Raw genomic sequence first — 26,323 nt, forward strand, 5'->3', positions numbered from 1 at the left:
AAATTCCTTTGTTGAGGAGGCCTCCATGATCCCCTCCCCCAATATGTAGCACATGCCCCATTGGCACAGCTAAAACAGTGCTGGAAAGTTGGATGGGATTGGGCCCTTATTAATAGAACTCACAATGGCTGTCAAATCAACTCACTAAAACACTGGTTCCCAAACTGTGGTCCGGGGACCACAGGTGGTCCACGAGACCCTGAGAAGTGGTCCGCGAGATCTCGGGGGAAAAAAATGCTTTTGATTACTTCCAGTGTCTCTCCAAGTCAGCAGTCCCCCATGGACCACCAGAGAGAGTAGAGAGCAAATCATCTGCAGCTAGAAACAAAAACTGCAAACCACAAATCTCTATAAAAAATAAATCTCTAATAAATCTTTTCTAATTTCAAGCAGGCCACATTATCTGTGGGTTCAGTACCCGCAGATTTCGTCATCTGGGGGTCCCAGATGTGTGTGGGGGTGGGAGGTTGCACGTGGTCCCCGACAATTTCAATTTTGGCCTCAGTGGTCCACAGTCTCCTAAAAGTCAGGAATCACTGCACTAAAACAAGTTAAAGCATGTTCAACAATGATAAAAGCAGCTCATTATAAAATGTAAGCTGAAACACATCCAGAAAAGCTAAAGAGACAGTAAACAATCAGTTATTTAAGAGAGCAAGCACCGGATGCCAAGCTCTCTTAGAAGAACAAGTGAAGGGGCCACTGATCCCTTCAGGAAGTAAGTTCCATAACTGTGGGTTCACCACTGAAAACAGCCCTGCTCCTGGTGCCTGCCAAGTGAACCTCAGCTAATGGCAAATCAGAAAGTAGAGCCTCAGTGGCAGATCAAAAAGACTGGGCAGGTTGATACCAGAAAAGGTATGGCCCCAAATGGTAAAGGGCTCTAAAGGTTAAACACCATTCACTGAAATGGTCCTGTAGCAAACTGGCAGCCAATATAACAGGAGCAAGACAGGCAGTGTATTTTCTAACTGGTTTGCTCTTGCCAATAATCTAACTGCAGCATTTTGAACCTACTGAGCTACACAACCATTTTCAAAGGGAGCCCCACATACAGCACATTCCAGAAACCTAGCCTAAATATATGTAGATAACCGTGGGCCGGGTCAGTCTCTCTAGATAAGGGTATAGCTGGCACACTCATCAAAGCTACTGAAAGGTGCTTCTGGCCAAGATTTTTGGCCTTGACTTTAGTCTTTTGTGGTGGCCCAGGAGTATCACAAATGTGCTTCCTTGTGAGCCTTTTCACATGCGCCAGCCTCCCTGCGCCATATCCCCACCACTGACAGGTGAGTACATGCCGGCCAAGTCAGGCCAGTGCAGGGGTCTGGGGAACTGGGACGTTCTGGGGCAGGGGAAGGCAAGCGGCAGGTTGGCCCTATGGGCAGCCTGGGACCAAGATGGGGGTGGGACCAGGATCCAGTATTTAGGGCAGATCCTAACTCCACTCCCGGGCAACCTGGCACAGTGCTGGGCTACTCAGATTGCAGCACCTCTTTAGGTGGCACAGATCCGAGTAGCCCCATTGTAGCTGCTGCCGCATTTCCTGGGGTAATTAATTAACTAATTAATTAACAGTATTTATATACCGCTTTTCAACAAAAAGTTCACAAAGCGGTTTACAGAGAAAAATCAAATAACCAATGGCTCCCTGTCCCAATAGGGCTCACAATCTAAAAAGATGCAAAAGAACACCAGCAGGCAGCCACCAGAAAAGACACTGCTGGGGTGATTAATTAATTCCCCTTGCCCTGGGCTGAGCCACAGCCAGCCCCAAACTTGCGCTGGATACAATGCAGGCCAGGATTGGGCTAAAAGTCAGATCCAGATGCACTCCCAAGCTGAGTTCTTGGGCTTTTGGGGAAAGTGCAACCTCAACCAGAATAGGTAAAACCTTTTCATCCAAACCACCAGAATGTCTAACCCAAAGCATCTCCACCTTGCCTGGATACAGTTTTCTTGCCCTAATCCAGAGCAAACCTGCCTCTAGGCACTGGTTTAATGCATGTGGCAAAATTTCAGGACCACCACAAAGGTGCACCAATTGCTAAAACTATTGCCCCACCCACAGATAAAATTTTGAAAGTCCCACATTGACACCAGCTACATTTACAGAAGATAAGCTAATTGTGGGCAAGGTTTGAAACCCTCTACTTTAGCTCTGCTTCTTGCAGATGCTGCTTGTTTTACAAAGAAACATTTATCTTTCCATTCAATAAATGAACCGAGACAAAGAATGGAGTTTATACTTAAAAAAAAAATCATGCACTACATAAAGCTTTCAAAATTCTTTGTACAGTTGTAAACATTGCAAAGAGGTTTTTAAAGTGGTAAATAAAAATGCAGCTTTTAGCTTTATTATTATTCTCATGCTTTATTTCAGAAGAATACAAATCTCTATATTCTGTTCATAAGCAATGGATGAAGAAGACTTGAATATATCTAACCACAAGGATGATTGGCACTACAGAAAGAAAATTAGAGCAGCGCTAAAAGAGGCATGTACATAAGAACATAAGAACAGCCCCACTGGATCAGGCCATAGGCCCATCTAGTCCAGCTTCCTGTATCTCACAGCGGCCCACCAAATGCCCCAGGGAGCACACCAGATAACAAGAGACCTCATCCTGGTGCCCTCCCCTGCATCTGGCATTCTGACATAACCCATTTCTAAAATCAGGAGGTTGCGCATACACATCATGGCTTGTACCCCATAATGGATTTTTCCTCCAGAAACTTGTCCAATCCCCTTTTAAAGGCATCTAGGCTAGACGCCAGCACCACATCCTGTGGCAAGGAGTTCCACAGACCGACCACACGCTGAGTAAAGAAATATTTTCTTTTGTCTGTCCTAACCTAATGTAGCAGTACTGGTTAGAGAGCTAGCAGAACTCCTGATGTTCCTTGTCATTTAAAGCCAGCTTTATAAAGAACCTCAGTTTTCCATTTCACACCAGGATGTTCAAACTCACTGGAAGATCTCACCAAAATAAAATGTAGAACTCCCAGTAAAGGACCAAGTATAATATAATGAAGAGAACTCTAGACACAAGGAGATTGGATTTTTTTATTGACATGAGAGATCAGGTGCCTGCCAGGCTGTGCCAATATAAATTTCCAAATTAAGTCACTAGTTATACTTGTCCCTGGTTTAAACCAAGCTGAGCTCTGACACTAGCTGGTGCCAAAAGGTTGTTTTGTTCCAAGCCCATTCAAAAACGATGCCTAAGCTGACAATTAAGATGTTTGTCTCTGTGCCTGAGAAGTCATTACACACATTTTGCTCATCCTCAGAAGCCTGGAGTGTCAGCAAGCTCGGCTATTGCACTCAGCTCAGACTATTACAAGGTTCATCACACTTTCCACTGGTAGCTCATTAATCCCAACCTGAAAGAGTTTGTTTTTCCTGGCAGACATATTTTGCTCGTTCAACCCACAGCCAATATTGATGCTTTACAACTGCAGAGCACTAGGAGGCCTATTAATTCATTTTTCCCTCTCAGCAGTTTAGGTTTAATTCAATACATCAAGAAGTTGGACTTTCCAGATAAATATTTCCATTTAATAATAAAGAGAAGGTTGCATTACATGCAAGAGCAAAAGGGTTTGAGCAGATCCCTGCAGCTGCAATTACTACTTAGACACCAAATGACTTCTGGTACATGCAAAACCCCTTATCACAGATCAATCACTCCCAACACACTGAGGAAAAAAGCTTACTGTATTTTAGACCTCCAGAACTGCCTCCATGAATCAAGTCCCATAATGACAACAAAAAAAGATGGAACAGAGAAGTCTGAACCAAAAAGTTGGAAATCTCATCTTAGACATTTTCTATGACCTACATTGCCAACATTTGTTCCTGTTCATATCTTGAAGTATGAAAGATTTTCTTGAGTTTTTATTGGTTACAGGTTTGTGTGGTTGCCGCCACTCAAGCCAGGAAGCCAAATGTTACCACATCTCCGAGCATTTAGCAATTCCAGTCTAACATGGGGCATCTAACATGGGGCATCCTTTGAGTCAAGCAAGAGCTGAAGCACTAGCAATACCACTCCTGCAAACTGAGATCTAGACAGGGATTCTTTAATCCATCCAGCCCTTCCCCAAAGTGAACTGCTTCAACAGACGCCCTCCTCCAACCAGACATGCACATCAAGCATTCAAAGGTCCCAATTGTGTGAATTCATCTTTTAAAGCAGCATGAACATTTCCTTGATGTTATTTATGAGACTAAATGAGAGAAACCCAAAAGATTCTAAAACGTACCAGATCATTGCTTGTAGACGTAAGCCTCAGTTTCTCTTCAATTTCCCTTCCTATTTTCTGAACGGTTACCTGAGTCTGTTTCATTGCACACTGGGCCCGGTGGAGCCTGCAGTCAAAAAAGAATAAAACATCCTTCATAAAGAGTCCAACACTGAGCACACTGGAAGCAACTGACCATGGAGCACTGCTGCAATTTAGTGGCTAAGATGATGCTCTAAATCAGACCACACTGGGAACAAATCTTGCCTCTGCCACAAATTCACTACTAGAGAGGTCAGATGCTAATGGAAAGAGTAATACAGCTCTCTAACCACCCTTGGATGGCTGTTATAAAGTACAAAGCACAAAAGACAAAGCACTCTGAACACCCAAAAGTAGTATTCTTCCTCCTATACGTTTCCACTGGTGTCAAAAGGCTGCAATTCTACACACACTTACCCGAGTAAGTGAGACTCTACTGCCTGATCAGGACTGTGGTGACACTAATGGAATTGTCAAGTCTAATGACATAATGTACTTCTGACTCATTAAACCTTTCTGACCCTCACTAAACCAGGCACACAAATCTGCCTGCATCAGTGCCATGGAAGCATCACACTTGGTGTCAGTCATTTTGTCCCACAGCAATTTGTCCATTCAATAGTACCTTCTGTTGAATAACCAAATATCATACTAAGATAGCCAAAATGAGACTGCAAAGGATTCTCACCCCACCTCAACTGAACAGAACAACAGAATCAAGCTGTAGCAAGCAGAATCCAGGGAGCCAAAGTGCCTGCAAAGAAGGATTGACTGAAAATCTCACCCTCACTGATGCTCCTGAGTAGGCCTTCCTTGTCTGAGGGCTCAACATCCACATATTTGAGTATCTGTGGATGGTAAGCCTATGGCTGGAGGGAGAAGGCCTCCTGGATGCAACCAAAAGTGGCTTCCAGTCACATCCAAGAGGTGTGAAGCACAGTCTCCCCATGCCTCAAAAGGCCTGGATACAACTGGAAATCACTGGCACAAACTGGAAGATACTTCCCATTCGTACCTGGGGGCTGTGTGTGAACTCTGGATGGCTGGGGCAGACCCTAGGGTAGGTTCTTGCAGTGTTGCCCCCCTCCAGATTTAATTATCGATGGATTTTGGTATCTGCAGGGGGTCCTGGAATGAATACCCCACAGATACCTAGGGTCCACTGTACTTCAGTACAATGCATAAACCTCAAAAGTGACTGCATTTCCACAAGAACCAAGTCCATGAATATACCCTATACCCAGTTGGGGGGGGAGGGGCAAATACCAGAGTCAACCTAAATTAAACCATTTTTCAAATATTGACCTTTTCACTCTAAGGAAAAGCCAACTCAAGTACATTTCTCCTTCACCCAACCCATCGTATTTACACAAGAATAAGCTTCCTTCTCACATACATTCCTCTTTTGAAAATATTTTAACTGTTTCAGGACAAATCTCCCAAGTAGTGAGTAATTTAAAGGTGGTTATTTTCTTATTATTTAAAAAAAGCATTTCAAAAAATGAGAATAGTCAGACATTTTGCCAGTGTGTAAGCAAGCTTGTCAGGAAGGAAGCTTCAATATATAAATGATTCATCATCATAATTAACACATCAGCCATTTGGTGGTTCTGATACTCAGTACGGTTGTTCCTTAAGAGTTTAATTCAAGGGGGGGGGAAAGGAATATTTTAACTAAAGGCATAAAATGACAAACCCTAGATGGGCCAGCATGCTTCTCACACATCAGCTGAGCACAGAGAATCCTTCTGAAAACTATCCAGACACTAAAATTGGTCACAAATGCAGCTGCCGGAGCGTTATCAAGGGTCCTCGTAGTCAGAGCATGTACCTCCAGTATTATGGTCATATCATCAGTATGGTTATCAAGCTGTTTCTGAGTTTCATTCAAAGCACTGGTTTAACTTTCAAAATCTCCAATGGCCTAAAAACAGGTGACCTTAAGAACCAACCACTCCCACATAAGCATGTCCAAATAAACAGGTCAGCTATGGAGGCATGGCAGGTGGGAATAAGCGTAAGACCTATTGCTGTAACAGAGTTCCCAACACCCTCCCAAAATGCATACATTGCTCAGTCTCCACTTGCCTTTGCTTTACTTTATCAGCTCTAAAGTAATAATGTGCACATAATGTAAGGTGGCAGTAGACGCAACATACATTGTTTCAGGTACATCCCACCTTTCCAGCCTATATTCATGGTGGTAAACATTAGCCGTTAATACAGCACCATATTTTTGTTGGCAACCTTCAGTCTCGAAAGACTCTGGTATCGCGCTCTGAAAGGTGATTCTGGAACAGCATCTAGTGTGGCTGAAAAGGCCGATTCGGGAGTGACAATCCCTTCCACACTGGGAGCAAGTGCAGTCTGTCCCTGGTCTGTCTCCCTGGCTATGGGCCTTCCTTCTTTGCCTCTTAGCCTCAGTCTGTTGGCAAAGTGTCTCTTCAAACTGGGAAAGGCCATGCTGCACAGCCTGCCTCCAAGCGGGCCACTCAGAGGCCAGGGTTTCCCACTTGTTGAGGTCCACTCCTAAGGCCTTCAGATCCCTCTTGCAGATGTCCTTGTATCGCAGCTGTGGTCTACCTGTAGGGCGCTTTCCTTGCATGAGTTCTCCATAGAGGAGATCCTTTGGGATCTGGCCATCATCCATTCTCACAACATGACCGAGCCAACGCAGGCGTCTCTGTTTCAGCAGTGCATACATTCTAGGGATTCCAGCACGTTCCAGGACTGTGTTGTTTGGAACTTTGTCCTGCCAGGTGATGCCGAGAATGTGTTGGAGGCAGCACATGTGGAAAGCGTTCAGTTTCCTCTCCTGTTGTGAGTGAAGAGTCCATGACTCGCTGCAGTACAGAAGTGTACTCAGGACGAAAGCTCTGTAGACCTGGATCTTGGTATGTTCTGTCAGCTTCTTGTTGGACCAGACTCTCCTTGTGAGTCTGGAAAACGTGGTAGCTGCTTTACCGATGCACCATATACAATACAAATTGTATTTACAGCACCATATACAATACAAATTATTAATGCAAAATCTTCAAATACCTTCAAATACCTTGTCAAATACCTTGTCATTAAATACAAGTAACTAAAGCAGCAGCATAAAATATAAGACCACAGCGATTTTAAACCTGGTTAACACCTCTGGAAAAAGTCACTGAAATAAGTTGTTTTCACTACCCACCTAGAAGGGAAGAAGCAACAGGACCAGGTTTAGCTATCCTGTGTGGCTGTTCAGATCTTAGGAGAGGGTTCCCTCAGTTGTGTTGCCACATGCTACACCTTTGAAGACAGCAGAGCCCACAGAAGGGCCTCCAACATGGAACATGGTTCTCAGACACGGTCATATGGTGGGGGCAGGCAGGACCAGAGGCAATTCCTTTCTCAGTGAGAGGGGCTACAGTTCAGTGGATGCATTTCCAACATGAATGCACAGACCTAAGTTTTGAGTTTTGCTACTCAAGCAAAAATGAGAAGAAAAAAAATGAGACTCTAAGCATGTAGCTACAAGCCATGGTCGCCAGTGCTACAGTTAGATGTACCAGCCTGATGGGAGGAGGCTCAAACCACTTTTTAATCAATTCATGGTAGCTCACTAAGGATTGCCAGCTCTTTACAAAGGGCAAAGCCAAAAGCATTTGGAAGTAACACAGACTCTCTACTGGCTAGACATCCCCTCGGGGTGACACACACATGTTCCAAACTGGGATATTTAATCCTGTCACAGCCATTCAAACATTCTTAATGCTACACAGAGGTGGTGTGCCACACAGTTAGAGCGCAGAAGCTGGTATAAGTTAGCAGGCGATACTTTATGAGAGCTATTTGTAAAGAGTGGGTGGTAAACATCTTCTCTGTTTCCTGTATACATTTTAGTCCTTTGAGGAAAATTTTTTAAAAAAACCAATTCAAAAAGTAATAATTTTAGAGGCATTAGCACCATGGCAATCATATTTGAGGTTTGAAAGGCATTTCCCGCCTGCCCCAGGTCAGCCTGACTATGACCCTGCAGGGTGCTTTTGGCATAGTTCATTAGCATGATCCATTGAAGCAAGCCACTATTTATCAATCGTAACAGTGCTTGTACTATGCAAAAATGCTCTAGGAATCTCATTTCATTTAACTGCAGCAATATGGGGAGATCAGGTCGACCTAATTCCCAGTTTATGTAGAAGGAGATTTGTCCACGGTAACTCAATCGGCCACAGGTAAAGTCAACTCAGGTCTGAGCCAAAAGCACTTGCACAGGACAACCTCCTACTTTCACTAAGCTTATTCTTGCTCACCCAGACAGTTCTGGTAGGATGCCCATTTCCTTCCTGCACATATGAGTTTGGGGTTTCCATGACAGAGAGGGAACCACTGCTTGGTGCACATGCTTTGCATATGGGAAGACTCAATTCCCAGCAAAAAAGGACCAAGTATAGGCAATGGGGAAGACCTCAGCCTGTGACCCTAGAGAACCACTGCCAGCCAGTACTAGGTTAGGTTAGTAAGAATGCTACTCTTAATTTCTTATTACCACTTTTTGCTTAACTCTTGACTGCAAGAGACACTGTCCATACCTTGCATGTCTCTCCTAGCAAGACTGTAATAGCCCAATCTTATGCTTCCTGGCTCCCGCTGGAGCAGTGCTGGCAAATCAGCTACTTCTATATCCAGTGAGCACCAGGAAGCTGCCAGACTTGTTGGAGGAAGGGGATTTCTGTCCCCTTCCCCTGAGGAAAGCCCTGGTCCCAGGATTGGGTCTACTCATTTCTGCACCAGCTGTTTTGCCAGCACAGATGCAAGAACCTCTGTGTCAGGCCTTCCAGTCTGACATGGAGTTCAGGATCCAGTGGAGCAGGGCTGTCCTGCCCTTGTTCTGCCCTTCCCCTGCTCCCCAGAGGCTGCACTGCTGCCCAGTGGTCTCACTTGGATTTCTGCATTGGGAACATGGTCTCAATCCCAGTTCTGTCCACCCAGCTAAGCACTCATGGACAGCCTTAGGAAAGCAAGATCCTCCTTCGAAGGGCTGTGAAAGAAATGAGAGTTGGGGAGCAGACATAGTATGTTTAAGAAGTTACAACAATATGTTTATTGTTGCGCTGCGGAATGGACGGGGGAGTGCATCCCTGTTAGTCCTGGTGGACCTCTCAGCGGCCTTCAACATGGTGTCCTTCTGGGTCGGCTGGCTGAGTTGGGGCTTGGAGGCACTGTCCTGCAGTGGTTCCACTCCTTCCTGGCTGACAGATCCCAGGTGGTGGTGCTGGGGGATGCTTGTTCGGTATCCTGGCCTCTTAAGTGTGGGGTGCCACAAGGTTTCATTCTGTACCCCATGCTGTTCAACAACTACATGAAGCTGCTGGGAGAGGTCATCTGGAGGTTCGGGGTAGGGTGCCATATTTTAATATGGGATACAGGTTTTTATTGTGTTTTATTGTTTTTAATGTCTTTATATATGTACATTTTATGTTCTTAATATGTTTTTAATTGTGAGCAGCCTTGAGTGTCTTCATTGGATAGAAAGGTGGGATATAAATCTCTAAAATAAATAAAATAAATATTTAATGGCTGCAGGTCTTATTCTCTGTACTCGGTCTCAGAATTACCTATGTGCCATTTTTGCTATATAGTGTAGTAATCTAAAATGCTGTTGCTTTCAATAATTTTTTTAAAAGTCTCTACAGACCTGCAACTGCATTTTTAAAGACAACCTTCCTTAGTTTTGACTGTCAATCATGGCAATATTAATCTCCACTTACCTATAAATACTGAACTCAACTAGCATTCTAAAGCCAAGATTTCTTGAAACATATTTGTGTACAGATTAAAGCTGCCCTACCAGCCCCAACACTCTGAACTCACTCCATCTGCAACTTACACAAGTTCAAAGCAGTAGATGTTAACAGATCAGCCCTTGGAATCTATGACCATATTCTGATACTGATGTGCACTGCACTGAATTGCACCAGGATTCACTTCACAGTCAGTTCTCTTGCCACCAAGAAGCTAAGCTGGCTGAAAATGAACATGAGACTTAAATGCCTTTGTTCAACAGATTATTATACCAAAGTCTGAACATAATTTGCCAAGATCTTATATGTCAAGGATGCCCTGACAGGCAGGACTAGAATTTATCTGAAGTACCATGTCAGCCAAGAGCAACCTAAGACAGCAAGCAAGACCACTAAAATGGTCTAGAACAGGGGTGTCAGACTTAAGGCCTGCAGAAACTCTTTAGCTGGCCCATATGAACATGCCGCCTCAGCGGACAAGAGCAACTACCATTTTTAAAACTGCAGATATTAACTGCGAGCTAGGTGCTGTGTAGAATGAACAAGGAGAGTCTATCTTAAACACTGAGAAGAGATAGAGAAGAGTTAAGGTCATCTTAATGAAGTTGTGCCCGCTGTTCTCTACTTGCTATCCCAGCCTTCCTTCTCAGAGATGCATGTGTTAGTTGGGATCATCAGGCAGAAGAAATTCAACTGAAAACACACACATTGTACAATATTATCTGTGAATTATTATTGTGACCAGAGAGATTTAGCTCTAATGTAAGGCTGCTAGCCACCCTCATCATTACAACTTTACAAAAATAAATAAAAGTGAATGCTGTGGTCGGACCATCATTTAACAGCACAGGTCAAGGGGGTCTACCAAACTTTAAGAACCTTCTTCAGAACATAAGAGCATATCATAGTACCCACTTCAAATATATCTCTTTAACTATATTTTAAGTTGTTGCATCCAATATCTCAAAGGGTAGCATTTGCCTTCCGACACATCAACAGGATGCTATCTTGGATTTACTTTATCAGCTGAAGCCTCTGTTTTGATCCTTTAAGTTGGGGGGGGGGGAGGCTGCCTTCTGGAGCACTTGTTGAGCTCCAGTTCCATCAGATCAGGACCATTCTAGTGGCTTCACATTCCCCTTTGCCTGGCCTGACCACCAGCCAAGGCACATTTGCTTACTCACGAGTAAACGCAAACGTGAGGCTTCGTTTAGCTTTCCATAGGGCTCAATACATTCATCTGCTTGGAGGGAGGGACTTCCTTCTCAATTGTTTTTGGGGGGCTGCATTGATTGGATCGGGACCATTCTGGTGTCATTGGTTTCCTCTCAGCCTGTCCATTCCGATGGACTAAGGCAGGTTTGCCTACTTGCGAGTAAACACGTGATACGGCTCGGTTTCACTTTCCATAGGGCTCCATGCATTTTTTGTTCTCTGGTTTTTTGGCCATAACTTTTGATAGAAAGGAGCTATTTCACTCTGGTTTTTTGCATTGCATTCTGCTGGAAATTCCACATCCAACGGTATATAACATGATTTACCACCACGATTTTAGCGTGTCACCCCTTCAGTGTGCGTCACCCACCCTATGTGTGTTGCCCGGTGCGGCCTGCACACCCCACACCCCCTAGTGACGCCACTGTTTCTAGGCAAGGTCTGTGTCTTGCCTAGAAGACAAAGCAGAATGAAATGTTCTGCTGTCTTAACAGAGCATTCAAATTTTGGAGCAGGCAGTCTCCATTTCAGTGTTGGAGCATGGAAGTAATTGATTACACAGTGAATAAAAAATGTGGCCTTCTTAGCATGTGGAACTGATGCCTCTTGTTGCCAGTTCAGTAAATGGTCATGTTACTGGTCAGGCCCATGCTCTCCTGGCAGGCACTCAGCACCAATTACACATATAGACATTAGTGTCTCCTGCATGCCTTGAAGGAAAGGGAAATACAACACTGAGCAGGCAACAATGGGGATGGGGAAAAGAAATAAGAGCAATGTTAAACTGGAGTAATGCTGTCATGATACTATGAGCCTATAACAATTGTGTCACATCATCCCATGTAAAAAACTGTATCGATTAGTCAACAATAAGCTAAGTGACAGATCTTTCCAGATCATAATGGGGGACAATGCAAGTAAGGTAAGAAGGCAGTCTCCCACAAGGCTCTGCAATGGCAGCCACACTATTTAACCTGTATATCTCAGACCTGCCAGTAACAAGGGGGTGTAAATTTGGCTATGCTGACAACTTGGTTTTAGCAGTTCAGGGGAAAAACATGGAGGTGCTGGATGGCCTCCTCTCATTTATTTATTTTATAAACAAACAAACAATGAGCCTGCTCAACAGTAAGGCAAAACAAGTTTTCCAAAAAGATTTCCTGTCACTATGGATACTCCTAAAGTTTTATGTAATTAAGGCCTACAGGTATAATCAAACATATCCTTGGTGGGACAGAGGACAAGCTGCTGAACACTCTTCATCTTGTCATATGGTTGCTGTACTAGGGCAGTTGTTCTCAAACTTAGCACCAGGACTCACTTTTTAGAATGAGAATCTGTCAGGGCCCATCGGAAGTGATGACATGACCACAAGTGACATCATCAAGCATGAAAATTTTTAACAATCCTAGGCTGCAATCTTACCCACAGGTACCCAGGAATAAGTCCCATTGATTATCATTGTTAAAAGAATATACATAGTAGCCTGTTAAAAGTACAGGCTGTAACTTTCCCCAAATGCAATCACATACCATGTTATTAGACAATCAGGTCTAATGTATTAAAAATATTGAAATGAATGGCAACCCACCTAGCGGGCCCCGACTCACAGTCTGAGAAACACTGTACTAGGGAGTTCCTTCTTTGGAGGAAGAAAAGCAATTCTGCATTGTTAAAGACTTCAACAATTTAACTTTCAATAAGTTTTTGGCATTCAAATATCTTCATATATTGGGGAGGTTTCAAAAACCTGCTTCACATCTTAAGAGCCAAACAGGCTGATCAGATGCAAGAAACAGGGCAGTCTGCCATATGAGGTTCTAAATTCCTGTGGCAGATGCAACTTTGAGGCCCTTTTGGTCATCTTCCTGCCATTTCAGAATTGTACACTTTTGCATCCCATCATACTTGGCAAAATTTCAGTGTAATTTAGCTACTACATTTCCAACAGCAGTACTAAAAATATAATGCCTAGTTTCATATGCAACTAAAGCAAAGCAAGCCTATAGAGACCCACTAAAATATTGCATATGATGAAGGCTACAATTTAGTACCCAGTTCTGCCAAGGCATTGTTGCCAATAGCAATTTTATTCATTAGATGTGATTTAACCCATTTTCTCCAACATTCAAGGCAGCCAATGGATAATCCCGACCAATGGCAGTTAAACCTATCCATGAATTGTCCAATCCTCTCCTAAAGCCCTCTAAACAAATGACTATCACCACACCTTGTGAATGCACCTTGTGTTGTCTCTACAGCCAGTTTCTTGGAATGACCCCAAGTTTCTGTGCTGAGAGTGAGAGAGCATCCTCTCTTTTCCTGGCTCTGCCCAGATCTGTTAAAAAAAAAAATTAAAGTGTACCTTTCAAAATATACTGAGAATCAGCCATTCCCAAAGGTGTACATCTCGCGTGATAGTCTCTCAGTAACGCACACAAGCATTGTGACACAAACACTAATAGTGCAATCCTATGTATGTCTACTTAGAAACAAATCCCAACAAGATTTACTCTCAAATACATATTTGTATTTAGGATTGCAGCCTAAGAGCCCAATCCTATCCAACTTTCCAGCTCCAATGTAGCCACAATGCAACCCTGTAGTAAGGGAACACATGTTCTCATATCTTAAGACCCCAGTGACTGCCCCTCCACTACAGGATGCAGCACACACCCCACTAGCACAACTGCACAAGCACTGGAAAACTGGATAGGATTGGGTCCTAAGGTTGCAATCCTAACCACACTTTCCTGAGAGTAAGCCCCAATGAACAAAATAGGACTTACTTCTGAGTAGACCTGGTTAGGATTGTGCCCTAACACAGGAATGATAATATAGCTTACTACTTGTCTTATTTTTATGATGCTTAATTTGAGAATCAGAAGGTTGGCAAAAAAGTAGGGATTGGCAAGATGTTTGCCAAGAAGGGTTTGTCAAGAAGGTTGGCAAACAAGTTGGCAAACAGGGTAGGGACACAATTCAACACATCGGTTCCCTGCCACCTGCTCAGCTGAAGACCACAGTGGAAGTACCAGGGAAAGCTCCGCAGTTTGTACAATCTTTCCAACTTAAGAGTAGCCAGGGGAGAAAAGAGGGCTTGATTTTCAGGTGTACATTGTATACTCGCAATGCTATCCAAAATAGGCAGTGAATTGTTGTGTGAACAAGTACTCATGTGTATGCATAATGTCCTGAACTGCTTATTCCAAAAATCTTTAGACACAGGCTTAACTGGGAGGAATGCAACAGTGTATTTAAAAGTAATCTGAGATGTAGGTTGATGAATACTGAATATACACAGCATATTTTGGAGAAGATTCCACCCCACCCTTCAAGCTCTAGATGATTACCCTCTAAGTAAGCAATCTTTCAAATCCATTCCAAATATTTCATGGCATAATTGCATCTGATTTTGTTCTACAATCAATTTTGCTTATGTTAAAATAGGTTCTGCTTATGTTAAAATTGGTTAATAAACCAAGCGTCAGGCAATCACAGACAGATTGCACCAGCTATTTCCTGACACAAAAATAATTTCCCTGATAAACTGTGATGGCTTGGAAGCTAGCCCAACTGTGACCCAATTCAGTTTAAAAGATACTGAAATGCAAGGTTTAATACTAATTGCATGGACTGGTGTATTGCCCCAAGATGTCATTTTTGTTTAAAGAGTTCAGTAAATTTCCATCTTCTGGCAAAACGTCAAGATTTGCAACATTTGGCTACCAAGAAAAAGGCTTTGACAATAACTACAGAAATCTTATGGGGATATAAGAATTCAGGTATTGTAATAAACATTTTATATTCACAATTGGAAGACATTTAAAGTCAGCTGTCCCATTCAGACACATACCAATTCAACAACAAAATGATTACCAGTTGCTATCTTTATTGTACTTGACTTTCCACTCTAGGCTCTGAGGCACACCAAGAACATTTTTTCTAAACTCTCAGTGAGTTGGGTATGCATCTTTTCAACACAAGAAAAGAACTTAACAAAATAAACTGTTATGTTCTTATAGGGTTCAGCTTTCTAGATTTTATTTCATACCAACAGGCATTTCTTCTTTCTTCTACCAATTATTCGGACTCCAAACTAGATAAACCCACATGGGCTAGCTTGGAGGTTTCATATTTAGATCCGCTTTCTAAGTGGATGGTGCTGGGCTGCAAGTGGACTAGGGTGGATGAAGCCCCACCAATAAATTTCAGGCCCAATCCTATTCAGTTTTCTAGTGCCAGTGCAGCTGTGCCAATGGGGCATGCACAGCATCCTGTGGTGGCGAAGCAGTCACAGAGGCCTCCTCAAGATATGGGAACACTTGTTCCCTTACCTCCGGGATACGTCGTGGTTGCACCAGTGGTGGAAAGTCAAATAGGATTTGGCCCTTCTTCAGTAAGATATCTGTGGATGACTGTGGCCAGGAAATATAGATTTGACCCCTTCACTCATGACAGATCAACTCTATGGGGGAAACCCTGAATTAAAAATAGGGCAGAGTCATTCTTTTAGAGGGATTGGGCAGGAATGGGAATTTTTACATTGGATCAATTGATTCATCATCAGGACTTTCTGTCATGTGTTAAACTAAATAACAAATTTGAACTCTCACCCTTGGCCATCCTTTAATTTATTTACACTTAAAACATCAAGTGGTGACTAAATTCAGATCAAGGGCAATGTCAGCATCCCAAGTTCCTTCCATTCTAGAGATGCAAGTTAATTTCCGCAGGGAAACGAAACCAGTAGTAGCATTTTGTTAATACTTGAGACCTCTAAATGAATATGACTTTACAGAACAAGTGGAATCAAGAATTGGAAAACCCCATTTTTGACAATCAGTGGAATACTGTCTAATACAATTAAAATTTCTAGAGATCTCAAGTTACAGCTGACATATTAAAAATAATTTTTAGGGTATACTGGACTCTAAGCATATGCATAGTAAGGGTTTTATTAAGATTTGTTGTGCTGGTGTTGTGGCAAAAATGAAGCTATGTTTATAAATATGTTTTGGTCTTGTACTGTGATTCAGGCTTTTTAGTCAGAGGTATTAAGTAGCATTAAGAGAGTAATAAGTCAAGTGCTGGAATTCACTGATGTATATATGTTGTGAACGATTCATTAATTGCATGGGTTCCGTTCCAAGCACTCATGTGGATGGCAAAAAAACGGACTATAGCAAATAAATTTAAAAAACAAAGTTTCTTTGCTCTGGTGATTTAAAAACAGCCTTGCTGACCTTTGTGATGTAAGATAAGAGTCATTAAGAAGACAATCCATCAATCAGTCCTCCTCCAAGAGCTTAGGCAGGCCTTCACTCAGTCCCTCCCTTTACCAATACAAAGTGATCACCTTTCTTTCACGTGCTCAGGGGGAAGAGAGGGGTCCACTGGAGAAAGAAGGATTGATGGATTGTCAGCCAGCTGCCCCCGTCTCATTAAGGAGGCTATTGTTAAAGAACTGCTCAGTTTTTTAAACTGATTTTAAAGGGATGCATTTTTCCCCTTCTCCAGGGATCAGCACATTCCTTCTCATTTGCAGGGGCCATTCGTGTTGAGTCAAATCCATGTATAAAAAAATCCATGTATAAATAGGCTGGACCTGTACTTACCATCTGTATGGAGACTATCAGATGGTCAGTGAAGGTGGTTCCTATGTGCCCTTGTGTGTGTTGGCAACCTTCAGTCTCGAAAGACTATGGTATCGCGCTCTGGATGGTGGTTCTGGAACAGCGTCTAGTGTGGCTGAAAAGGCCCATTCGGGAGTGACAATCCCTTCCACACCGGGAGCAAGTGCAGTCTGTCCCTGCTCTGTCTCCCTGGCTATGGGCCTTCCTTCTTTGCCTCTTAGCCTCAGACTCTTGGTCAAGTGTCTCTTCAAACTGGGAAAGGCTATGCTGCACAGCCTGCCTCCAAGCGGACTGCTCAGAGGCCAGGGTTTCCCACTTGTTGAGGTCCACTCCTAAGGCCTTCAGATCCCTCTTGCAGATGTCCTTGTATCGCAGCTGTGGACTACCCGTAGGGCGCTTTCCCTGCACGAGTTCTCCATAGAGGAGATCCTTTGGGATCCGGCCATCATCCATTCTCACGACATGACCGAGCCAACGCAGGCATCTCTGTTTCAGCAGTGCGTGCATGCTAGGGATTCCAGCACGTACAGCTGCAAAACATCACATTCTTGAAGTATGGACCCTACTCACACATTTGCATTGGATAGAAAATTTACGGGCTCTTTTTATATTTGAATCTCTCTCTTTTAGAAATCAGTTTCCTACGGATAAATTTATAGAGATTTGGAAGCCTTTTCCTGATGTACATGCATAATCTTTCTGGATTTGATTATCAGATTTATCCAACATTCTGTCAAGTGTGCATTATTCAAAATCAAAATAAAATTAAAATTAAATGTCTGATGACATGCTCAGTGCATCATGTAGCTTGGTCCTCAATACAGGAGTTGAGGCAGCATCTGGAGGGGATTGTCTCATTTGAAGGGTGTGTACAAGCAGAGGAGTTATGGAAAAGGAATTAGGAATTGAAAAATATAAAAGTAGACAAAACCATTCAGCTCATAAAAATGGCACCTCCTGATTGTTACAGCCTTTGACAGGCACCACCTATATATTCTCAAATAGCTCAAAAGCCAAGAAAGTCAGTAGTCTTTTTAAGGGAAGCTACATTCTCAGGAGACCAAATTCTACAGAATATTCTGAATATGTAGCAATATAAAGGATAAACATTCCTGTCTGTCAACATTAAATCACCATTCCACTATTAAGGAAAAAGTTATATCTGAATGCAACCATGCATAACCCTTTCATTTGATATTTCCAGGCTATTTTAGGTAGCTTAGTCAACTCAAAGTTAATAGTCAGGCTCCCAACTGGCCAGTTTGAAAATCATATAGTAGCTCTTTCACACTGCTTTTAAAAAAAAGTTCAGATGCTTGTCTTTTTGACATCTACCGTGGTCAGTTGATTGAGGCATTTACCATCCATCTTTCTGAACGGTTGGATGCTGCTCACCCTCTTCCTCTTCCCTCTGTTTTTTTTCCATGTGCAGCATTTGTTTCATTCTTGGTCACAAGCCATGAATGCGCAGACTAAATACAACAGTCACACATCTTATAGCTATTTCTCACAAGAGAAATAAATACAGGAAAGGTCAGATTTGCCAAAACAACCTTAGTTTACACTGGGTTTATTTAAACAAAGTAATGACCACTGGGGAGTTAGAAAACGGAACAAGAGCTTTTTGGCAAAGCGAGAGATATGGGATACCCAAATTGCAAACACCCAGTACCATTATTAAAAGAACTTCTATTAAACAGATTTTAAAATAAAAATATGAAACCTGAACAAACAAGTCTTTATGTTTGCCTAGAGACCAGATCCGAAAGAGGTCTTGCTACACTAGCCATGAAGAAAAGTATCCCAACCCCAAACCCTACACAAGTACAATTAATCTAACATTTTGTTTGTGGTATTTCCTTTCCCACCAACGTATCCGACAGACTTTTTGCTTTATATTCAACTACGTCCTCACCTAAAGTTTCTTAAATGGGACAAATAGCCTCCTGAGAACCCTCATCTCCATCCTCCCTATTCCTTTTCTTGGCTTGTGTCTGATCACAGTATTGGCATTCTTCACTCGATACTAGCCTGCTACGCGACATTAAGCAAGTGCAAAAGTGAAGAGGTCATACGCAAGCCGGTCTACGCACTTTTGAGAAACTTGGATGAACTGTGTTTCCAATGCTGAAATATGTCAAGGATGAAATGTCTCAATCCAAGATTTTCTTTTTGCATATATGGTAAGATTCAGCTCAGAGCTGGAAAATGCCTATTCCTAGATGCCAAACAGCAGGAACACGACTTACGGCCATCAAAAATGAAAGACATTTTGCACCGTCACAACTTCTTTTCCTTTTAGGATCTAGGAAAAACATCTTCAGGTTTTAGTGAAATGGAAATGCAGTCAAACACTACTCAAGAACAACTGCTACATTTTGAGGTGCTCACTGACACAGAGCAATCAATATTAGAAAAAAATTACTGGGTACAACTGACGATGCACTGCACAGCTAAGTACTGTTGGGTGTCCTGAATATGGCCCCTTAAGGATAGTTTTTAAGGAGCCCACAGACCAATATTTGGGCAACATCTACACTACAGCCAAGCAACACACAGGAATTCAGCAGCAGTTGCCTAAATGCAACATAAAGAGAACAGTCCTATTGGATCAGGTCAAAGGCCCATCCAGTTCAGCATTCAATTTCATTCATTCATTCAACCTTTATTGGCATAAAGCATTCTATTACCTACAGCGGCCCAACAGCTACCTCTAGGAAGCCTGCAAGCAAGGCAAAGAAGTGTTCCTCTCCCTCTTACAAGTTACTATGCTACAAGTCACTTGCCCAAAATTTGGTCGTGTCAAGGAGCCATAGGACTCCTTGAAAATGTTTTACTTTTGCAATAAAACTTCTTAAGCAGGAAATTAAGAGGCAACTTACTGTCTCCGAACTCTGCTTTCCCCACAATTTGGATTTTGTACCAGATAACCTAAAGTAGAGCACGGGATTCTGAAGCATGTTTAGCAGACCAGTTTGGCAAGTGTGCACACTGGGAGGCTAGACAGAGGCTTGGCTAGCATGTCAGGCTGATATATGTGGACTCTTGTAGCTAGACACACCCCAGTCTACAGCAATCAAGCTGCAAGTGTGACCATTCCAGTTGCATGACAGGATACTGTCCTGCCAAGTGACAGGCCAGTCAGCAGCACCAGCAAACACCACAACGTTCAAAGTGGTATACATGGAACAGACACACAAAATTAAAACATTCCAAAGTTCAATACACTTTAAGGCTTGCTTTTTTTTTTTTTTTAAATGTCAAGGTTCAATGTGCCAGGAATTACCTGCCAATATTGTTCTCATTAACACTTAGTGGAGAACTAAGCCATCTTCCTGCAGCTTTCAATTCCTCAGATAAGCATACAATTCATATAGGATTGTCTGTGGCCGCAGGCAAGAATTCAATATTCACTTGCCAGCTGCTAAAATTCCTGATATAATCCCATGCAAAGTGTCCAGGGGGTGGTCACCCTTCATAAACTCAGAGGGAGGCTACACTGCTAGGAGTTATTAAGCAAGAAAGAAGAGAAACCAAAGAAGCAGATTGGAGGCCCCTCTCACCAATTTGGACGCACAAAGCAGGTCATTACAATAAAGGCAAGGCCATTTTTCTGAAGATGAATGTGGAATTTCACCAAGAATCCAAGCATGAAGTATTCCCAATTAAACCTAACAAGTTTCAACTCCCATGATTTTGGAGGAATGTTTCAATTGATTAGAACCTACTTGGAGCCCTTGGAAAGCAGCATTCCCACTTGGAGCTTAAAGGATTCAGCCAGGGGTGGGGGAGGGAATTGGAGCATGCATGCCCTCAGGTAAGCAATGTTAGAGCATATGAACATGGGGATCTCCTCGCCGCCTCCCCATGGAGGGAATTCACAGGGGTTGCGGTGGGAAATGGTTGTGATAGAACCGAAGAGGCCACAGATGGGGTGATGCTTGTCACATTTTATTCACAGTTCAGAAAGATATAGGAAAAGAGGGGAGGGTCAGTGGCAACAGAAAACAGGGCAGAGTCTCAGCCTTGATGGGTTTCTTCACCTTCAACTTCCCTCTTCCAGTCAAAGACTACGTGGAGTCCCAAACTGGGGTAAGGGCCTGTCCAAAATTACGTCCAAACTGGGGTAAGGGCCTGTGTAGGTGCCAGAGTGCCCTGTTTAGTGCCTTTTTCATGCTCAGGGTGGGGGGGGTGGGACATCTAAGCTGTGTCTAGCCAATCAGGAAGCAGGGGTTGTCCAAGGATTCTGCCCCAAGCCTCCAAGGGGACAGCTTGGCTGCACCTCAGCACTCCTAAAAACCTACAGGACAAAGCAGAGTCTTGCTGCTTCCCTCTTGGCTGTAGCAGAGCCTCCAGGGTCTCTTTCCCCCTGGGCCAGGCAACTTATTGGCTTCTCTTAAGAACATAAGAACAGCCCCACTGGAGCAGGCCATAAGCCCATCTAGTCCAGCTTCCTGTATCTCACAGCGGCCCACCAAATGCCCCAGGGAGCACACCAGATAACAAGAGACCTCATTCTGGTGCCCTCCCTTGCATCTGGCATTCTGACATAACCCATTTCTCAAATCAGGAGGTTGCACATACACATCATGGCTTGTACCCCATAATGGATTTTTCTCTAGAAACTTGTCCAATCCCCTTTTAAAGGCATCCAGGCCAGATGCCGTCACCACATCCTGTGGCAAGGAGTTCCACAGACCAACCACACGCTGAGTAAAGAAATATTTTCTTTTGTCTGTCCTAACTCTCCCAACACTCAATTTTAGTGGATGTCCCCCGGTTCTGGTGTTATGTGAGAGTGTAAAGAGCATCTCTCTATCCACTCTGTCCATCCCCTGCATAATTTTGTATGTCTCAATCATGTACCCCCTCAGGCGTCTCTTTTCTAGGCTGAAGAAGACCAAACACTGTAGCCTTTCCTCAGAAGGAAGGTGCCCCAGCCCAGTAATCATCTTAGTCGCTCTCTTTTGCACCTTTTCCATTTCCACTACATCCTTTTTGAGATGCAGCAACCAGAACTGGACACAATACTCCAGGTGTGGCCTTACCATCGATTTGTACAATGGCATTATAATATTAGCCATTTTGTTCTCAATACCTTTTCTAATGTTCCCAAGCATAGAATTGGCCTTCTTTACTGCTGCTGCACATTGGGTCGACACTTTCATTGACCTGTCCACCACCACCCCGATGTCTCCCCCAAGATCTTGATCTCCCCCATCTGTCTTCTGCCCCTCCTTTCCATTCGGCCCCTTACTCCTACTCCTTGCCTTCGCTCCTTCCCATCAGCTCTTCTATGTCTCTCTCTCCACCTTTGCCCTTGCCCCTCTTGAATTCTTGTCCTCCTCCCACACAGTGTGTGTTCTCCCCTTCCACCTCTCTCTTCCTGTCCACCTGCCTCTAACTTCCCTTTTAAGCACTGATACCAATCACCCAACCCTCCACCAGCTTCTTCACCCGATCCTCCCCTTGTGTCAGCCAGCACTCAGCAATGATATTACCACCGAACTTCACAACAGGCAGCTTTTGTCAGGGTCACACTGCTCCTACTTGCATGGCCAAAGCCACAAGCTCAGAGTCCAATTCTTCCACCCAAGCTCTCACCCCTATTAAAGATTTAAGTCTTTGCTTTCCCCAGAAGCTCATCTGAGCCACTCTCTGTAGTCAACATTTCAAGGCAGCACAACAGAAACTGAGGCCCCTATCTATACCATGGGTCTAACTTCAGGGGTGCCCAAACCCCAGCCCAGGGGCCACTTGTGGCCCTCAGGGGCTCCCAATCTGGCCCTTGTGGAGCTCCCAGTTTCCAATGAGCCTCTGGACCTCCAGAGACTTGCTGATGCCCAAGCTGGCCCGACATAACTTTTCTCAGCATGATGATGACTGTTCAACCTCTCACCTGAGCTGTGGGACAAGAGCTCCCTCCACTGCTTGCTGTTTTTTGCCTGTGATGCAGCAGTGGCAGCAAAGGAAAGGCCAGCCTTGCTTTGCGCAAGGCCTTTTATAGGCCTTGAGCTACTGCAAGACCTCCATTCATTCATATAAGTTCCATCTCTAATAAACTCATTTATGTAAATTTATTCAAATTTGAAATGTGAATTCATTCATTTTTTTCCTGGCCCCTGACTCAGTGTCAGAGAGATGATGTGGCCCTCCTGCCAAAATGTTTTGACACCCCTGATCTACTGCAACATTATTCAAATAGTAATTTAAGCAATCACAGAAGTAAGCTGCTATTGGACCAGAATTTTGAGGTTTTAAAGTATGGAAAAAGAAAAAAGAATCTATGTACTTCTTTACATAACCCACAATTATTGCCACACAAAATGTGGCAATGGTCAACAACTTAGAAAATTAAAATTTGGAAAAAATCTGTGGGAAGCTGTGACTATCAGTGATACCGAGTCATAGTAATTAAGCAGAACCTCTACGTTCACAAGTAGTCTACCTTTCACACCAGATGATGAGAGAGACTGTTGTCTTTATGTCATATTTGTGGGCTTCCTTTTACAAGTTCCCAGATGAACTAGATGGGCATTTGATCTAATCCAGCAGCACTCTTTGGATGTCACTTTGACTATAATGATCTTCCCTTGGGTTAATTTTGCTCATAACCATTCTAGGTCATTAAATTCTCAGTGTGCCATCTATTGTGGAAGGCTATAGGCTTACAAGTATAATTACATGAGCTATAATTAGGGGCAGTCTAAAATGGTAAAAATGAAGAAAGCATATATCACCTGTATGACTGTGATTACATCTGATAAAAATTGTTTAATATTGATTAAAATGTTAGTTTAGAATAAAAACACATAACGCTGCTTTTGCCAATTTTTATAGCAATGACATCCAAAAACAAAAAAAACATGTTTTAGACTGCCTCTAGCTAAAATGTTTGAAAACTTAAAGTTTCTATTACCATATTCGACAAACCCAAAGAATAAACATTTAAGCACTTGCAGAATGTAAGTTTCAGCTAAGGTAGCTAGAACCTGTTCAGCTTCAAGAACAAAATACACTAGCAGTATTATTTTGTTTTTGGTCTTCTAATCCAATAGTGACACCTTCTGGTAAGCGCTGCTCCATGGAAGATTTGAGTTCAACTCCATTATTAAAGGCAAGCAGGTTCTCTCAAGCTGGTCAGAAAATTCAGCAAAACAGAGCATCCAAGACCACCAGAGCAGGCTACCCAAAACTGAGATACAGCGAAGACAGTCTACTCACATTTATAAGTGCTATAGCACTGTCCAAGACAGCAATTTTCAGCCTCTCTCAACTCACGGCACACTGACAAGGCACTAAAATTGCCAAGGCACACCATCAGTGTTTTATTTAAAGATTGACAAGGCTGATCATGCCGCTGACATCCAATTAATGTTGGCATCCTTCAGTCTCAGAAGACCATGGTGTCACGCTCTGAATGGTGGTTCTGGAACAGTATCCTCTCCAGTGTGCGAAGCCTGGGTAAAGTAGGTATGGAGGATAGGCTGTTACCCATGCAGCAAATCCCCCCTCTCCACGTCGCTGAAATGGTCCAATGGAAAGGCAGAGGCCAATATGGTTGGTTCCAGCGGCGTCGCAGGAGTTGCCAGAACGTGACTGTGTTCAGCCATGAACTGCCTCAGGGACTCCGGCTCCGGATTTTGCCTCGAGGTTAACTCCTGAAGCCTTTTCCATAACTGGATGTAGCCACAAGGCAGTGGAGGTTTGGGATCAGAGTTTTCCTTCTCTCAGATGAGCTGCCTTCCCAGGCTGACGAGTCCCATCTACCCGGTGGCTGTTTAGTCGCCTCTTACGACAAGTACAGCCAAACTGAGGGCCTATTCTTATCCCCAGCCCCCCCAATTACAGTTGAACAAAAATTGTAAGATGGCACTATCACAGCCAAATTTGGGTTTAAGAAAAATGTGGAATACCTGCTGACAATCCTGAAGCCTATATACCTGAACAAAGTGCAGAGAAATACCACTGTTAATGCTGATGCATTTAAGTTTGGAAGGAACTGAATGAGATCTTAAAAAGAGAAGTTATTACAAGAATGAAACAAGCACCAGTTCACTTTCTTGCAAATATTCTCAGTGTTCAGTGCCAGGGTCAGTCCTTGAAGAAGAAGAGATGGCTTCAAGGAGGACATTAATAAATCATCCCTCCATAGCGTCAACCTTGAAAATTTTAGTACATGGTGAGCCATCTATATATGCTGATGAAATCGTAAAGAGAGTTACATGAGTGAACTAGCAGAAGTCATTTAAGTCTTTTTTTTTAAACCCACAAAGGAGGACTTATCGCTCAGTGACACAGCATGCACTTTACATGCAGAAGGTCCTAGGCTTTGATCTCCACATTAAAGAGCTTGAGTCAAAAGGCTGAGAAAGATCCAAGAACTTGAAGAACCACTATAGCCAACACTTTATAAGTCCAATGGTCTTATCTAGGAAGATTCTTCTTTCTGAAAGCTTAAAATTTCCACTATACACTTGCAAGCCTATGGGCCAGGCTGAACAATTAATTTGGATTCTAGTCAGTATTTTTCCTCCATAGTGAACACAGATACTGTCTAGAACTTGCTGCCACGAGTAATCATGATAGATGACAGTATACACAAGTTAGAGTTTAACAATGGAATAAGTTCTCAGAACGTATCTATAGATAGTAGGAGTAGCAAAAGAAGGAAGTGGCAGCAGATAATGGAATATTCTGCTACTAATCTGTGCTGCTGCAACAACTGCTGAAATATTTATGGCTGGAGTTATTAGAAACCAGACTACCATTAGCCTTTGTAGTACAGATGCGCTTATCCTACAAGGCAACTCACATTAGATCATTTTTAATATAAACTAGAATGGTAAGCTTCAAATTCTTGTTGGTTTTCCCTCACCAAGAATCTTCATCTGGTGATGAGACCTGCAGATGAAATTACATAAAAGTCTCTAGAATTTTACAGTGCAAGGAACCTTACTATAACCCAGAGTCAGACTTCTGAGACATTGCACTGGGTAAATAGGAACAGCTTTAGGCCCCTGCAAAGCAACAATGTACATAGAAAACATCTTGAAAAAAGTATGAATATTCATAGTGATATTTTTCATAAACTATCTGTGCCAAGGATTCACATTTCAGGATTCAAAAAAGTTACCTAAGCAAAGAGAAGACATCATATGAGTTACGAACACAGTTCTGATCCACCTGGAGAAGACTGTTCTTCTGGGTTCCTGAGTAGCCCTTAAAAACACATAAAGTAATTGATTAAACACTTTTTATAACACTGAAATTGAGACCCATTTCCCCACAGAGTCTTTCATATGTCTTGTGTACATGCTCACACACATACACCATCAGGGCATCTTGTCATCCTTTAAACTGCTCACCTCTTTATTTTTTGTCAATAAAAACAATATTTTGATGAAA

General features: G+C 42.9%; 1 protein-coding gene across 3 annotated transcripts in view; it reads right to left on the reverse strand.

Annotated features, from left to right (window-relative positions):
• The window catches only part of UVRAG (UV radiation resistance associated), a 95,986-nt gene that overhangs the window by 39,796 nt on the left and 29,867 nt on the right, over nucleotides 1-26,323 (reverse strand). For all 3 annotated transcript variants that reach the window (XM_066620237.1, XM_066620239.1, XM_066620240.1), the window contains exons 6-7: nucleotides 26,052-26,137; nucleotides 4,270-4,375 (exon numbers count right to left, since the gene is read on the reverse strand). In XM_066620237.1, coding sequence (XP_066476334.1) covers nucleotides 4,270-4,375; nucleotides 26,052-26,137 — 192 coding nt within the window. The remainder of the gene's footprint in view (nucleotides 1-4,269; nucleotides 4,376-26,051; nucleotides 26,138-26,323) is intronic.

This window comes from Tiliqua scincoides, chromosome 3, assembly GCF_035046505.1.
Source record: "Tiliqua scincoides isolate rTilSci1 chromosome 3, rTilSci1.hap2, whole genome shotgun sequence".
In the NCBI taxonomy this organism is placed as follows: Eukaryota; Metazoa; Chordata; class Lepidosauria; order Squamata; family Scincidae; genus Tiliqua; species Tiliqua scincoides.